This window comes from Salvelinus alpinus, chromosome 22 (assembly GCF_045679555.1).
Source record: "Salvelinus alpinus chromosome 22, SLU_Salpinus.1, whole genome shotgun sequence".
In the NCBI taxonomy this organism is placed as follows: Eukaryota; Metazoa; Chordata; class Actinopteri; order Salmoniformes; family Salmonidae; genus Salvelinus; species Salvelinus alpinus.
The window spans coordinates 17,138,494-17,153,178 of NC_092107.1; the positions used below are offsets into that span (position 1 = coordinate 17,138,494).

Genomic DNA, 14,685 nt, shown 5'->3' on the forward strand with positions numbered 1-14,685 from the left:
TCTCTAAGGACGCGCTGAGCCGTGTGTGGCAACCGCATCTGTGCCAGAGGGAGAGACAGAAATAGAGAGATCTTTGATCTTCATATTTATCTGACTAAACAAAATTGTCTCTCAATCTTGCATGTACTAGGCTACCCAAGCCACAATAACAAAACAAATAAGAACACCTATAAAGTAGACCGAACGTAAATGTATCTATACCATTGTGCCAAGCTAATACAGTCACTGAATGAGTGAGCTCCTTTGTGCGCGAAGTGAAGATGGTAGCGCGGCAAAAGTCCACAGGTGCGCGCGTCCATGGACCTTAACAAAGAAAGAGGTAACGGACCGAAGCTGATTCTCTCCAGTCACCTGTTATATCACACCTCAAGACGCCATACACCTGACCCCCCATAAACAAACCCAGCCCCACCACTCCAGACACGTATACAAACCACCCCCCATCGCGCAAAGAGAACAGCTCCGTATTCCGTATGTGTGGTTCTCGTACAGTAGACGCACTGCCTCACTTCTCCATCACGGCGCATCATTACAATAGCCGGGGAGGGCCCCTCTCGGATGACGGTCCCGGCTATGGGAGGGTACGGGAGGCGGGACCAGATCAGTGTCCGTTCCTCGGAGCTTGCGAGTCTGGAACTAGGGCTGGAGAGATCGCCGGTGAGCATCGTCACCACTCCAGCACGGAGCCTCGCTTGGCCGAACGCTGCGCTGTGCACTCGTCGGGATTGCACAAAATTCCTAAGAAATATACCTGCTATTTATGGCATGTGGCTGGTAACTTTATTCCTGCTGTATTCTTTACAAGAAGGTACGTGAAAGACATGCACACTATTGCTCTATCAAATCCAGTGGTGAAGTTGGGGCGCACATAGGCTATTTGTGTTTATTTGTGCTACAATAAATGAGGTTCGGTTGAAATGCGCTAATTTACAAAAGTCGTAACTTTAAATTCCTTCTTGTCAGTTAAAGTCAATGGCCTATCTTTACTTGGATAAAAAGCTTGATTTGGATGGGAATAATCGTTTTAACCACACTTAGAATGGAGGATGACAATTAGAATGACTTTTCAGCCACCATCCCTTCTGTCAGGTGTCTTGATCAATCCCAGGTCGCATTATGCAGCTGCATAATTACACATGTTTACATTATTTGAGAAGGAACATACATAATGGAAGTGTGGGCCATACTCCCCTAAACGCTGTCTGTGGCAGTGAAGATGGGAGAGATAACATTTGCATTCATGAACATGTCGAGTTGTCATGAATATGGAGACACGACAATAAGAGAGGAAGAGATGCGGACGCAAAGACTGCGAGCCAAAAGCTGCCACGAACTCCAACTGGGTCTCTGAGCTGTAGGATGTTTATCAGAAAAGTAGCGGGGCATTCAAGTGTACATTTGTTTGCTCTCTTTCCTCTGTCCCATAACAGATAACAGAAGGTGTCAGGCGTATGTGTCATTTGCTAATATGGCTTCTTTGGCGCACCAAATTAGTGCATGTCTGTTGAAGAGCGTGCCTTTCAGTGTGTGTGTGTGCGCGCGCGTGCGTGCGTGTGAGTGTTCAAACACAATGAGGGCCAAAACATTTTAGAAGAGATGTGTAAACCGATGCTGAGGATATTGAACGCTGGGATTTTACGCAGTTGGCAATTTGCTTCATTTTCTAGAATGACACGGGTCAGCGCAAGCAGACACACTCAATTGTTATTATCGGTAGTCTTAATTATGCATCCTCCATTTTCTATGGCCCCAGATTCTACATACTGATTGGGTTTGCATGGAAAAATACTGCAGATCGAGAGGAAGCTTGAATATGGTTTTTGATTGAACAATTGCTTCCGATTGAACGCTTGTCAACCATTTCAACAACTTGAACATAATCCAGTCAATCAAATTCAGTCATAAACCCAATATAAAATAAATACATATACATAAATAATAAATAAATGCGTAAATGTCTAAAACGTAATTAGTCTTAGGATCACATGCAGATAGGCCCTATCTCTTTTCTGTTCATTCTGTGTGTTCGTGAGTGGATGCCCTTTCAGACATTTGAAATACATGGCCTGTATCCTTGCAGGTCAACAGTCCGGGATGGTGTGGTGTGTGTGTGCGTGGTGCTGCTGCTGTTGTGACGAGGGCTTTTGTGGTGTTTTTGTTGTGTTCAATTGGATTACAGGGTCTTTTTAGATTATGTACTGCACATCGCCTTGTCTCGTGACTGAACAAGACGTGTGTGTGTGTGTGTGTGTGTGTGTGTGGTGGAAGGAGGGAGGGAGGGGTGGGGGTTGCAGCTAGGCAGTGGAGCGGAAAGAGTGGAGAGGGAAGAGATGTAGATAACGCAGAGTCGAAAACGAACTTCCATTTAGCATAGTTTTTATCCTTTATTCGTTCATTTTTGTCAACAATCAATTTTATATGTACATACTATCTGATTTAATGTGTGTTTTAATTTAAAAGAGAAAATTTGATCAGAGAAAAATGTTAGCCAATTATCTTACATGCATATGCATTAGGACTGCGTATTTTCCTGTCGGCCGCGCCTCCATAAAGGTTCTCACTTTTGTGGAACGGCACACAACATCCTGTGCTTAATTTAATGAATATCTCTTCCATACATCCTTGCATAATTTGATATTCTCAGAAATATAAATGTTCGTTGCCGTTGGTTTCCAGTAGGTTAATTAGTCATTTGAGTGCAATATGAATAACCAGATGTCACATAATTGATGCGTCTCGGCCATACCAGTACTCATCAACCCGGTTTGAAACGGGGTGTGGGGGGGGGGGGGGGGGGCGCTCATTCTTCTTTGTCATGATCTGGTCTCGCTTGTCATTTTATGTAAATGTGATGAGACACAAAACAAATCAGCAGGAAAGATGCTATCCGTGCCATCTATTCAGCAGAAACAGTCAGGCCTATTGGTGACGGCAATTATTGTACATATTTGTTGCAGTGTATTAACGTACTAACGTTAATATCAATTGGCGATATTTAAAGCCTAATGTTTTATCATTATTATGGCTACACAAAATTCAAATCACCCAATATTCTGATCAAGACTACGGTTTGTAAAATAATGAGGGAGAGATACTATGGTTATTTTATCAATTCATTGCTGATTCCGGTTTTATCCAGTTCAGCCTGACAGGCCTCCAATCTATAAAACGAATACTGAATGACTGTACATTTTCAATTGATAGGAACGATAGGATTAATGTAGGATATAAATAGATTAGTTGATACATCTAAACAGTTGGTTTTTATGCATGTATATTTCGTTTCCCTTACCTGATGGGAACATAACTACGACTCAATGACTGGTGGGGGGATGAGCAGTTGTTAAATAGGCAATGTGGTGTACGTGGTGGCAGCGATATTCTCTTGCCTGAACCAGATTTTCTGAACATTTGCCTAAATTAAAATGTGAAACCAATACACCTATATTATTATTAATATTGTAAAAAATATATATATATATTATTATTATAATTCGGCCTATCAGTGTTTATTAATTGGTGATGTGTAAGCATTTTGTTATGCACAATATATAATTGCATTCTTTAGCCTGCATTTTGAGGGAATTTATCATCTCTAATGTCCCCCTTACACACCTCTTTCTCTCTACTTAGTCCCCTTACTGGATGAAATGTGCGAAACTGGTTTCTCTTCTTGTTTTACCCAAATCAGCATCCCTTCCCAGCTGCGTAATTAGTAGGCTTCCGTTTGAACTGAAACTAAAGCCTGATTTGCAACTTATTTACCAAAGTAAATCAGTTCATTGACTAGAGGACTGCACTTCTCCCTCCTCTTTTGTTTTATGTTTGATGTGATAGCCGTTTGTTGCCATAATCTGGGCCAGATAGTTCTGACAACGGCGTGTTGCTCTCTGCTCTCCTCATAACGTATTTTGTCAACCGTTATGGCACTAGTCTGACTTACAACCAAGGCCTGGTCGGGCGGATACGGAAATGTAATGTTGGAATCAAATGAAAGGCACAAACTGAGAGGTGAGAGGGCAGCATGGGCTTGTAGTCATTTTCTTATGAGTCAGAGTCAGAAATAGACTGCCTCGAATTCATGTACACCACTGCACTGCGTCTAGATGTGTTGCGTCTGCGTCCTGGTGAAAGGCTACTAACTCGCCACGTGTGCCAGTACGGTGTTTTTGCTTTCATTTTGTCTGACGCGATATTCAATTGAACATACACTTTTACATGAAGTCTCTCACGTTGATTCCAATGATATCGACTCGACCTATCCTGTCCTCTCCTTAGCCACGAGTTATCCCGCAACAAGTTGCCTGCAACCCCACCCCTCTCTCTCTCTCTCTCTCGCTGAATATAATGGCGCGACCGACAGTCATAATATTCGATCTCTAAGTGTATACCATCTCTTCTCCTAAATAACACCTTACCTATGAACTTGTCATTTGTCTCTGAGAGGCAAGGCCACAATAATACCACCCTCTCGTGTTAACTCGCATCCCCTCGTCTCGCTCTGGCAAGCAACGACTGTTTTTTACCGTGGAGTGTTTGTGCTGGTGACTTGGCCGGTGAACAGAAAAGCCACGGAGGCTATTCCTCACCTGCATGCATCATTTAGGCCTAGTGTAACTTGACCATATGGGGAGAACAGGAGAAATGACATAGATAACAAATGCCGCTTCACTCCTCTACCCTTCAAATGGGTAACGTACCAATGCATTAAACAAAAATATGAACATATGAACACAAATGAACACCCAGTTGATTAAGTCAACGATGATTTGACCTTTTCACACAGATTGTCCAACTGAGTTTGATAACTCAACAGGTATTCTCTCACCTGTTGTTGAGTGGGGCATCTTTTCTGTGGCCTCTGACTTGACAGTCTTCTCCACTTTCACAAGATGTGTTGTAGCAGGAGAGGAGAAGAGAGGGGGGGAGAAGGGGGAGAGGAGAAGAGAGGGGGGGAGAGGAGGCGGGTCATGTGTAGGGCTCATCTGCTTTAAAGTGACATGGCCAGCTCTTCTTTTCCCTCCTTTGCGTCCCTCTTTTCTCGAGCTATCTTGCTTCCTACCTGCTCCCTTTATCTCGGACTCAGTGAGAAGGAAGGATAGAGGATTAAATCACACCCCAGAAATCTGACACTCACTTCAAAACTGTGAACATTTTTCATTTAAAGAGGGAGGTTGTGGCTCCTCAAACGCTGAAATGGATCCTAATATTCCACTGACACTGCATAATATGGAGAAGGGGGTTGTTTGTGGTGTGTGTGCGTGCGTGCGTGCGCACATGCATGCGTACGGCAAGGTAATTTCAGTGTAATGCCAATGCATTATTCTTTTTCAGTGTCTTTGTATGCAAAATGGGTATCAAATAGCATTCACAATGATATAATTATAATTCGCTTCTTGCTTTCCCGTAATGGGTTGCAAAACATCACTACTACGTTATTGTGGTGTTGTAACTGAAAGCAATGACATTAGTGTTATGTTGCCTGAACATATTAAGTATTGTATTCTGTACGATTCATCAGACCCATAACAGGAACGCATTCTTGCCTCTAAGAATGTGTATGTGTATACTTGAGTGCATGTTATTGTGTGTGTGTGAGAGATTTATTGACCTGTGTGCATGGGATGGTATGAATCTCAGAGACGATTGCGTGTGTGTGTGTGTGTGTGTGTGTGTGTGTGTGTGTGTGTGTGTGTGTGTGTGTGTGTGTGTGTGTGTGTGTGTGTGTGTGTGTGTGTGTGTGTGTGTGTGTGTGTGTGTGTGTGTGTGTGTGTGTGTGTGGACGAGACAGAAAGAGCTGCATTATGCATAGCCGTTCACCATAGGCAATATCCCTGTCTCAGTGGCATACATATTCATACGCCATTTTCATACTGCCCGCAAAAGGGGGGGGAAAGGAAATATGCAGATGTGTGTGTGGAGGGAGGAGAGGCTTGAGTCAAATGTGTCACAGCAACAGAACAAGAGCAGGAGACGGAGTGAAGAGGCTTCGCCCAACAGGAGTGGTGTTTTAGGGAACTCACCCAAATCACAATGACCTTCTCCCGTTGTATTCAACGCATTCAGGCTTGAAGAAGGAAAGGGAAAATATGCTTCCAAAATGGATGAGTGCGCCTAGCTCCCTCCCTCGCTCCTCTCCTCCTCTTCTCTGCTCCCTTCCTGCCCATGCCAGGGAAAAGGGCGGGCAGCCTTAGGGCATGGAAGAATTGAGAGTTACACGTTGGATTAGACGTCTCAGAACAAAGAAAGGGAGAATTTGGGTTATTTCAGTCCTCTCTCCTCTCCTTATTTCCACCATTACTCCCTGTTGAATGGGGAAAAGACTGGCCCCTTGCTCAAATCCTCAGACCCCAAAGCCCCGCGTGGGATCCTTATGTCCCCTTTTAATCCAAATCCCAAATCAAGCCCTAGCCTCTAATCAAATCAAATATTTTTTTTAAATATAGAGCCCTTCTAACATCAGCTGATATATCAAAGTGCTATACAGAAACCCAGCCTAAAACCTCAAACAGCAAGCAATGCAGGTGTAGAAGCACGGTGGCTAGGAAAAACTCCCTAGAAAGGCCAAAACCTAGGAAGAAACCTAGAGAGGAACCAGGCTATGAAGGGTGGCCAGTCCTCTTCTGGCTGTGCCGGGTGGAGATTACAACAGAACATGGCCAAGATGTTCAAATGTGAACATAGTGAACAGGTCAGAGTTCCATAGCCGCAGGCAGAACAGTTGAAACTGGAGCAGCAGCACAGCCAGGTGGACTGGGGACAACAAGGAGTCATCATGCCAGGTAGTCCTGAGGCATGGTCCTAGGGCTCAGGTCCTCCAAGAGAGAGAAAGAAAGAGAGAAAGAGAGAACTAGAGAGAGAATACTTAAATTCACACTGGACACCGGATAAGACAGGAGAAATACTCCAGATATAACAGACTGACCCTAGCCCCCCGACACATAAACTACTGCAGCATAAATACTGGAGGCTGAGACAGGAGGGGTCAGGAGACACTGTGGCCCCATCCGATGATACCCCCGGACAGGGCCAAACAGGCAGGATAATAACCCCACCCACTTTGCCAAAGCACAGCCCTCACACCACTAGAGGGATACCTTCAACCACCAACTTACCATCCTGAGACAAGGCCGAGTATAGCCCACAAAGATCTGCACCACGGCACAACCCAAGGGGGGGGCGCCAACCCAGACAGGAAGACCACGTCAGTGACTCAACCCACTCAAGTGATGCACCCCTCCTAGGGACGGCATGGAAGAGCACCAGTAAGCCAGTGACGCAGCCCCTGTAATAGGGTTAGAGGCAGAGAATCCCAGTGGAGAGAGGGGAACCGGCCAGGCAGAGACAGCAAGGGCGGTTCGCTGCTCCAGTGCCTTTCCGTTCACCTCCACACTCCTGGGCCAGACTACACTCAATCATAAGACCTACTGAAGAGATGAGTCTTCAATAAAGACTTAAAGGTCGAGACCGAGTCTGCGTCTCTCACATGGGTAGGCAGACCATTCCATAAAAATGGAGCTCTATAGGAGAAAGCCCTGCCTCCAGCTGTTTGCTTGGAAAGCTCTACCGCTGTCCCTAGGCATGTCTCGATGTCCTCCTGGTGAAGGCAACCTTGTATCATCTCATGTAGCCCTCTGGAAGGTTTTAGTGGATTTTCTGCCATCTTGTTATCATTCATCCATCTCTCAGTGGCTTGATTCTGGATTGGACACTGGGCTTCTATATCCACTTTTGGATTGGACACTGGGCTTCTATATCCACTTTTGGATTGGGGTGGGCTTTTTTTCTTTCTTTGGTCTCTCTCTTCTTTCTAATGGTTGTGTTGACAGACCCTGTCAGTCTGTGGTGGGACGTCGTCCCGGCTCTCTCTCTCCCCCAGACGCCGACTGGCGGATTATATATATGGCCATCTTTATTATGGGCCTTTCTGCTGCAGGCCACAATCTGTGCTGCATGATGGGAGTTCAGTCCACCACTGTACTGCCCTCTCTGTGTTGTACTGTGCTCAAGTGACTGACCTGGATTCACCAATAGGACAGCTGCACAAGAGCCGCCTCATCCAAAGTCGCCTGTTTTCTTTCTTTGTGGGCATGCCTCCGATTTGTTTTGATGTCACTCCGCGGGCGCCATTTTTCATGGCATCACAGTAGGGGTTCGGTGTTGTTTATTTGTGGAATGTCTTTCGTTTTTTAAAATAAGATTACAGGGATGCTCAATGATGATTCACGGATTAATTTCTTAACAATTTTTCAAATATGTTTTATATTTTTTGCAAATATACATGTAGCTGAGTGGTTAAGAGCTTTGAGCCAGTAACCGAACGCTCGCTGGTTCGAATCCCCCAGCTGACTAGGGGAAAAATCTGTCAATGTGCCCATGAGCAAGGCACTTCACCTTAATTGCTCTGGATAAGAGTGTCTGCTAAATGACTCAAATGCAAATGTGAGACTGAAACGCCAGTGTGGCCCTGTCCATGGTGCTGAAATGGTCTATCTCTCAGAACATGAGCAGAGAGTTGTGTTTTATATGGCACATGATACAGGATATATTGCACTCAACCTAAATTACACCCTTTTGACACAGAGGAGCTGCTCCATTTTGGATAGGAGAGGGACCTCACATACACATTCACACACACATGCACTTATGTGCACACTCACACTGACCCCCCCCCCCCCAACACTAACGCACGTATGCACACACACACACACACTCGTGCGCACGCACACGCACACTGTGACCCCCCTTAACCGGTGTAACAGTATAACTTTAAACCGTCCCCTCGCCCCGACACGGGCGCGAACCAGGGACCTTCTGCACACATCAACGGTCGCCCACGAAGCATCGTTACCCATCACTCCACAAAGGCCGCGGCCATTGCAGAGCAAGGGGAAACCCTACTTCAGGTCTCAGAGCAAGTGACGTAACCGATTGAAATGCTATTAGCGCGTACCCGCTAACTAGCTAGCCATTTCACATCCGTTACACTCACCCCCCCTTTCAACCTCCTCCTTTTCCGCAGCAACCAGTGATCCGGGTCAACAGCATCAATGTAACAGTATAACTTTAAACCGTCCCCTCGCCCCGACACGGGCGCGAACCAGGGACCTTCTGCACACATCAACAACGGTCGCCCACGAAGCATCGTTACCCATCGCTCCACAAAGGCCACGGCCATTGCAGAGCAAGGGGAAACCCTACTTCAGGTCTCAGAGCAAGTGACGTAACCGATTGAAATGCTATTAGCGCGTACCCGCTAACTAGCTAGCCATTTCACATCCGTTACACTGGCCCTGATCTAACCCAACCACACACACCAGGGGAGTGGGAAAGAGGCCCTCCACGGTGGTGCGATTACCAGGGCGGAGAGACTATGTGTGTGTGTTAAATGTGAAAGGAGATTATATGGATTTAACTCTCTGCGTCTGGAATACAAATTCAAATCACATAACATGTCCTGCCATGCACTCGAGGACTTTAACAGGAGAGAGAGAGAGAGAGAGAGAGAGTAGGGGAGAGAGAGAGAGAGATTGAGAATGGTGGGGAGAGAAAAAGAGGGAGAGATAAAATGTATGGAGAGTGAGGAAGAGAGAGAAAAAATACGATGACGCAGAGGAGAGGAGGAAGAGAAGTGGGAGAGGGATGAATGAATGGAGAGAGAGAGAAAGGGGAGAGACAGAGCCACCCTTACCTATTGAGGGCTTTAGCCCTATCTCAACCATTCAATACTCTGCCATCACTTGTATCATGTTCTTCATTCTGTTTTTGCTGTACCAGAGATCAATTGTTAATATTTACGCTATATATACAGAAGTATGTGGACACCTCTTCAAATTAGTGGATTCGGTTGTTTTAGCCACCCCCGTTGCTGACAGGTGTATAAAAATCAAGCACACAGCCATGCAATCTCCGTACACAAACATTGGCAGTGGAATGGCCTTGCTGAAGAGCTCAGTGACTTTTAACGTGGCAACGTGGCACCTTTCCAACAAGTCAGTTTGTAATATGTCTGCCCTGCTAGAGCTGCCCCGGTGCTGTTATTGTGAAGTGGAAACGTCTAGGAGCAACAAGCTCACAGAGCCATGTGCCATGCTCTCCCAACGAACAGTTTTTGTGCTGACGTTGCTTCCGGGGGTAGTTTGGAACTCGGTAGTGAGTATTGCAACTGAGTGTAGCGCGTAAAAATGGTCTGTCCTCAGTTGCAATACTCACTACCGAGTTCCAAACTACCCCCGGAAGCAACGTCAGCACAAAAACTGTTCGTTGGGAGCGTCATGAAATGGCTGAGCAGTCGCACACAAGCCTAAGATCACCGTGCGCAACGCCAAGCGTCGGCTGAAGTGGTGTAAAGCTCGCAGCCATTGGACTCTGAAGCAGTGGAAACGTGTTCTCTGGAGTTTATTTAACCGGGCAAGTCAGTTAAGAACAAATCCTTATTTTCAAGGACGACCTCGGAACAGCAGGTTAACTGCCTTGTTCAGGCGCAGAACGACAGATTTTTACCTTGTCAGCTCGGGGATTTGAACTTGGAACCTTTCGGTTACTAGTCCAATGCTCTAACCACTAGGCTACGCTGCCCCCCCATGGAGTTATGAACCATGCTTCACCATCTGGCAGTCTGACGGACGAATATGGGTTTGGTGGGTTTGGCAGGAGAACGCTACCTGCCCCAATGCATAGTGCCAACTGTAAAGCTTGGTGGAGCAGGAATAATGGTCTTAGTTCCTGTGAAGGGAAATCTTAACGCTGCAGCATACAATTACATTCTGGACGATTCTGTGCTTCCAGCTTTGTGGCAACAGTTTGGGGAAGGCCCTTTCCTTTTTCAGCATGACAATGCCCCCGTGCACAAAGCGAGGTCCATACAGAAATGGTTTGTTGAGATCGGTGAGGAAGAACTTGACTGGCCTGAACAGAACCCTGACCTCAACCCCATCGAACACCTTTGGGATGAATTGAAACACTGGCTGCGAGTCAGGCCTAACCGACTAACATCTATGCACGACTTCGCTAATGCTCTTGTGGCTGAATGGAAGCGAGTCCTCGTAGCAATGTTCCAACATCTAGTGGAACGCCTTCCTAGAAGAGTCGAGGCTGTTACTGCAGCAAAGGGGAGACCAACCCCATATTAATGCCCATGATTTTGGAATGAGATGTTCGACGTGCAGGTGTCCACATACTCTTGGTCATGTAGTGTATGATATGATGCTGTACACTCAGCTCCATTCTAAGAGAACCACCCCCCAAATAAAAGGAAACCCAACAACGTCCATATTGGTCCTCTGACTAACAATAAGACTCAGCGGGGCTGCGAGCATCCCAAAGCCTTGACCCTACTCCTTTAAAAATCCCCTGGCAGACACACAGCGGCACAGACAGTTGGCAGAGTGACCCCTGTTTCCTGTGCCAAGGTCACTGCTGGAGTGTGGGTCATGTAGTGTATATAGAAAGGCCCATAGAGAGACTTGGCTTAAATGAAAATGAATGAAGCACTGAAATGAATCTGATCTGAAACATTTGAATTATGACAAAATATGCATTTAAGTCCTTTCATTCCCCCCCCCTCATAGCTGTTTTAATGATTTGCCTCGTGCTAATTTGGTTCGACATCAATGCACAGGGCTGGCTGTAGGTTATCTGCTGTGCTGTCGATCCCTCATAAATCTACCTTGATGAGGCGTCTAGCCGCCACCTCCATTCACGGCCATTCGTCCCGCGTCATTCAGAGTGAAACAGACAGGGCTAATCCGGCCATTGTTGACACAAACCAGGGAAGAGGATTAATTATAGATCATTGATTCAGAAGAAATGATCTGTCTCCTGTTGGCCCGGGGCCAAGCTGAGCTCAGCACAACCCCCCCCCCCCCCTCCCCCAACGCTAGAAATACGTCTAGTTGCCTCCCGGGAGACATTGATGGGGGGAGGTATTAGGGACGCATCTCCCCTAAGAACAACGGCACGTCATTGCAGCAGCGTGTGAAAGCCATAGTGGTTGCATAGAAGCCCTCCCTCCAGGGTTGCGGTGGGAGATATCCTGAAGGCTTCTTTCTCGGTGACGACATAGTCTTGAGATGGGTTTAACCGGCAGACTAGGTTTGTCCTAACGACCTCATGGGTTCTTGGTTTTTGTGGGCGCGGTATACCAACATGGGGGGAGGTGGGGTGGGTCTGGGGGTGCATGACCCCTTTCCCCTCCAATCAGATGCAAGTCTACTGAGGGGTTCTCGTTAGGCATATCTTAGACGACAGACATGATGATAACGCATTATTGAGGATGGATCTCTGCTGTTTTTTGGCTGCCAGGTCGCTAGTTTCGATTAATAAGGTGGATCAGAGAGGCACACTTGAGACTCAAACACGTGCGTGCGACTAACATGTTACATGATCAAGTCAATGCCCAGGTTGATTTAAGCTATTGTACAGACCAACTTACCAAACAAGTAGACCGTGTTCATCTGCTCATAGCAGAGCTTCCGACTGTGGCCTGGCTTATCTCTTATCATAACAGACTTACATGTAGCTGGAAATAAATAATGAATATATTACGTCAGGTCATTTGCCTAATGGGGAAATAGTAATTGATTCTATTTTTGGGATCTGCTGTGCTGACCTGATGGAAATCTCTAGAAGATAACCCAGTTTGCAGATTGGCAGGTAGCTGCCCACACATTGGCTGTGTGTATATGTGTGTGGGAGGATTTGTGTGTGTATATGTGTGTGGGAGGATATGGGTGTGTGTGTGTCTGTGTGTGTGTGTGTCCCATCCCCACCCTATCTCTTCTCCCCATCAGAGTGAGGATGTGGTCTGGATGCAGCTTTTCTTTGTGTGTGTGTGTGTGTGTGTGTGTGTGTGTGTGTGTGTGTGTGTGTGTGTGTGTGTGTGTGTGTGTGTGTGTGTGTGTGTGTGTGTGTGTGTGTGTGTGTGTGTGTGTGTGTGTGTGTGTGTGTGTGTGTGTGTTATCCTGACCATGTCTCTCTCGCCCCATCACAGTGAACAGTGAGGATGTGGTCTCGACGCGGCTGTACTTTGTAAACGCCTCCCTGCAGCGGGTGACCTTCTCCAGCTCGGTCGGGGTGTCCCTGCCCTGCCCCGCGGGCGGCGCACCCCATGCCGTCCTGCGCTGGTACCTGGCCACCGGCGACGACATCTACGACGTGCCCCACATCCGCCACGTGCACGCCAACGGCACCCTCCAGCTCTACCCTTTCTCGCCCTCCGCCTTCAACAGCTACATCCATGACAACGAATACTTCTGCACCGCAGAGAACCAGGCCGGCAAGATCCGCAGCCCCAGCATCCACGTCAAAGCAGGTCAGACTCAGACTGAACACAGGCAGCCTTTTCTGGTGGAGCCTTAGACAGACAGACGTACAGACATACACTCTTCTGGGGCAGCCTTAGACAGACAGACATACAGACATAGACTCTTCTGGGGCAGACTTAGACAGGACACACATAGGTTCTACAGGTGAAGCTGTGTTTTTAACTAAACAGTGTTCCGGGGCCAAACGGATGAGAGGAGGCTAAGCACAAAGACAGACTGCAAGGAAGAGGTTTAGAAACACAAAGAAAATGCATGTAGTTCCTCAAATACTTTCCCATGCGATTTGATGCTGTACACTCAGCTCCATTCTAAGAGAACCACCCCCCAAACACAGCGAAGACACACAAACAACAAAAACATCTGTAACAAACGGTAAACCAAACGACATCCATATTGGTCCTCTCACTAACAATAAGACTCGGTGGGGGGGCGATCGTCCCAAAGCCTTGACCCTGCGCCTTTTAAAATCCCCTGGCAGCCACACACACAGTGGCACAGACAGTTGGCAGAGTGACCTCTGTGCCCTGTACCAAGGTCACTGCTGGAGTGTGGGGCTGGCCAAACTGCAATGGGGGAGTTCACACACGTACACACACAAGCAGGCTTTGGGATGCACACTCACACACACACACACCAGCCTGTGCCCTGCTTATGCCAGCAGGCCTCCTGTCTCCCAGTCTCACCATCTGTCCATGGACTGGAAAGTCCCCCAACTACACACACACACACACACACACCATTTTTGTCAAGCTGGCTGTTCTGGGTAGCTGTGCCAGGTCTTTGTCGGGGTGTTTACTGTAGCTGGAAAGGGAATGAGTTTAAACACGAGAGGGATTGAACAGAGTTGAGCAGAGAGAATAAATATTGTTGGTGTTTTAGTTCACGTTCAGCGACACGTTCAATGAAAATCTGCATCTTCAAAATCGGAACGACCCCCTTAAAAGATGTGGATGATATAAAGCAAATCCTGTAGCGATTCAGTTAACAGTCAGCTGGCCAATTGTCGATCGCTACAGACAACACCTACTCCACCATACCCATTATAGCATTTCTGTCCAGAGGACCCTTGTCCCATCAGCTGTACAGTGTCTTTCCAACCAGCATCTGTGTGGGGCGACCTTCCCTAAAAAATAAATTACCTCAATTAATCAATTAAATGCTGTGAAAAACCATCATCCCCCACACCCACACCCAACTCTGCAGCCCCTCAACTCCAGCTCTCAGGACTTGCCTGTGTAGTGCTGCACACTTTCACAGAACGCACACACACACACACACACACACACACACACACACACACACACACACACACACACACACACACACACACACACACACACATTCACATACACATTCTGCG

At 46.9% G+C, this 14,685-nt stretch overlaps 1 protein-coding gene across 5 annotated transcripts in view; it reads left to right on the forward strand.

The window, feature by feature from the left end:
- Positions 1-468: 468 nt before the first annotated feature.
- LOC139549143 (cell adhesion molecule DSCAML1-like) overlaps positions 469-14,685 on the forward strand; it is a 225,519-nt gene continuing 211,302 nt past the window's right edge. For 4 of the 5 annotated variants that reach the window (XM_071359296.1, XM_071359298.1, XM_071359297.1 and 1 more), the window contains exons 1-2: positions 476-808; positions 12,992-13,312. In XM_071359296.1, the coding sequence (XP_071215397.1) occupies positions 559-808; positions 12,992-13,312 (571 nt within the window). In that variant the 5' untranslated portion in view covers positions 476-558. Of the gene's footprint in view, positions 809-12,991; positions 13,313-14,685 lie in introns of all 5 variants that reach the window. The other variant, XR_011669839.1, reaches the window with a different exon arrangement.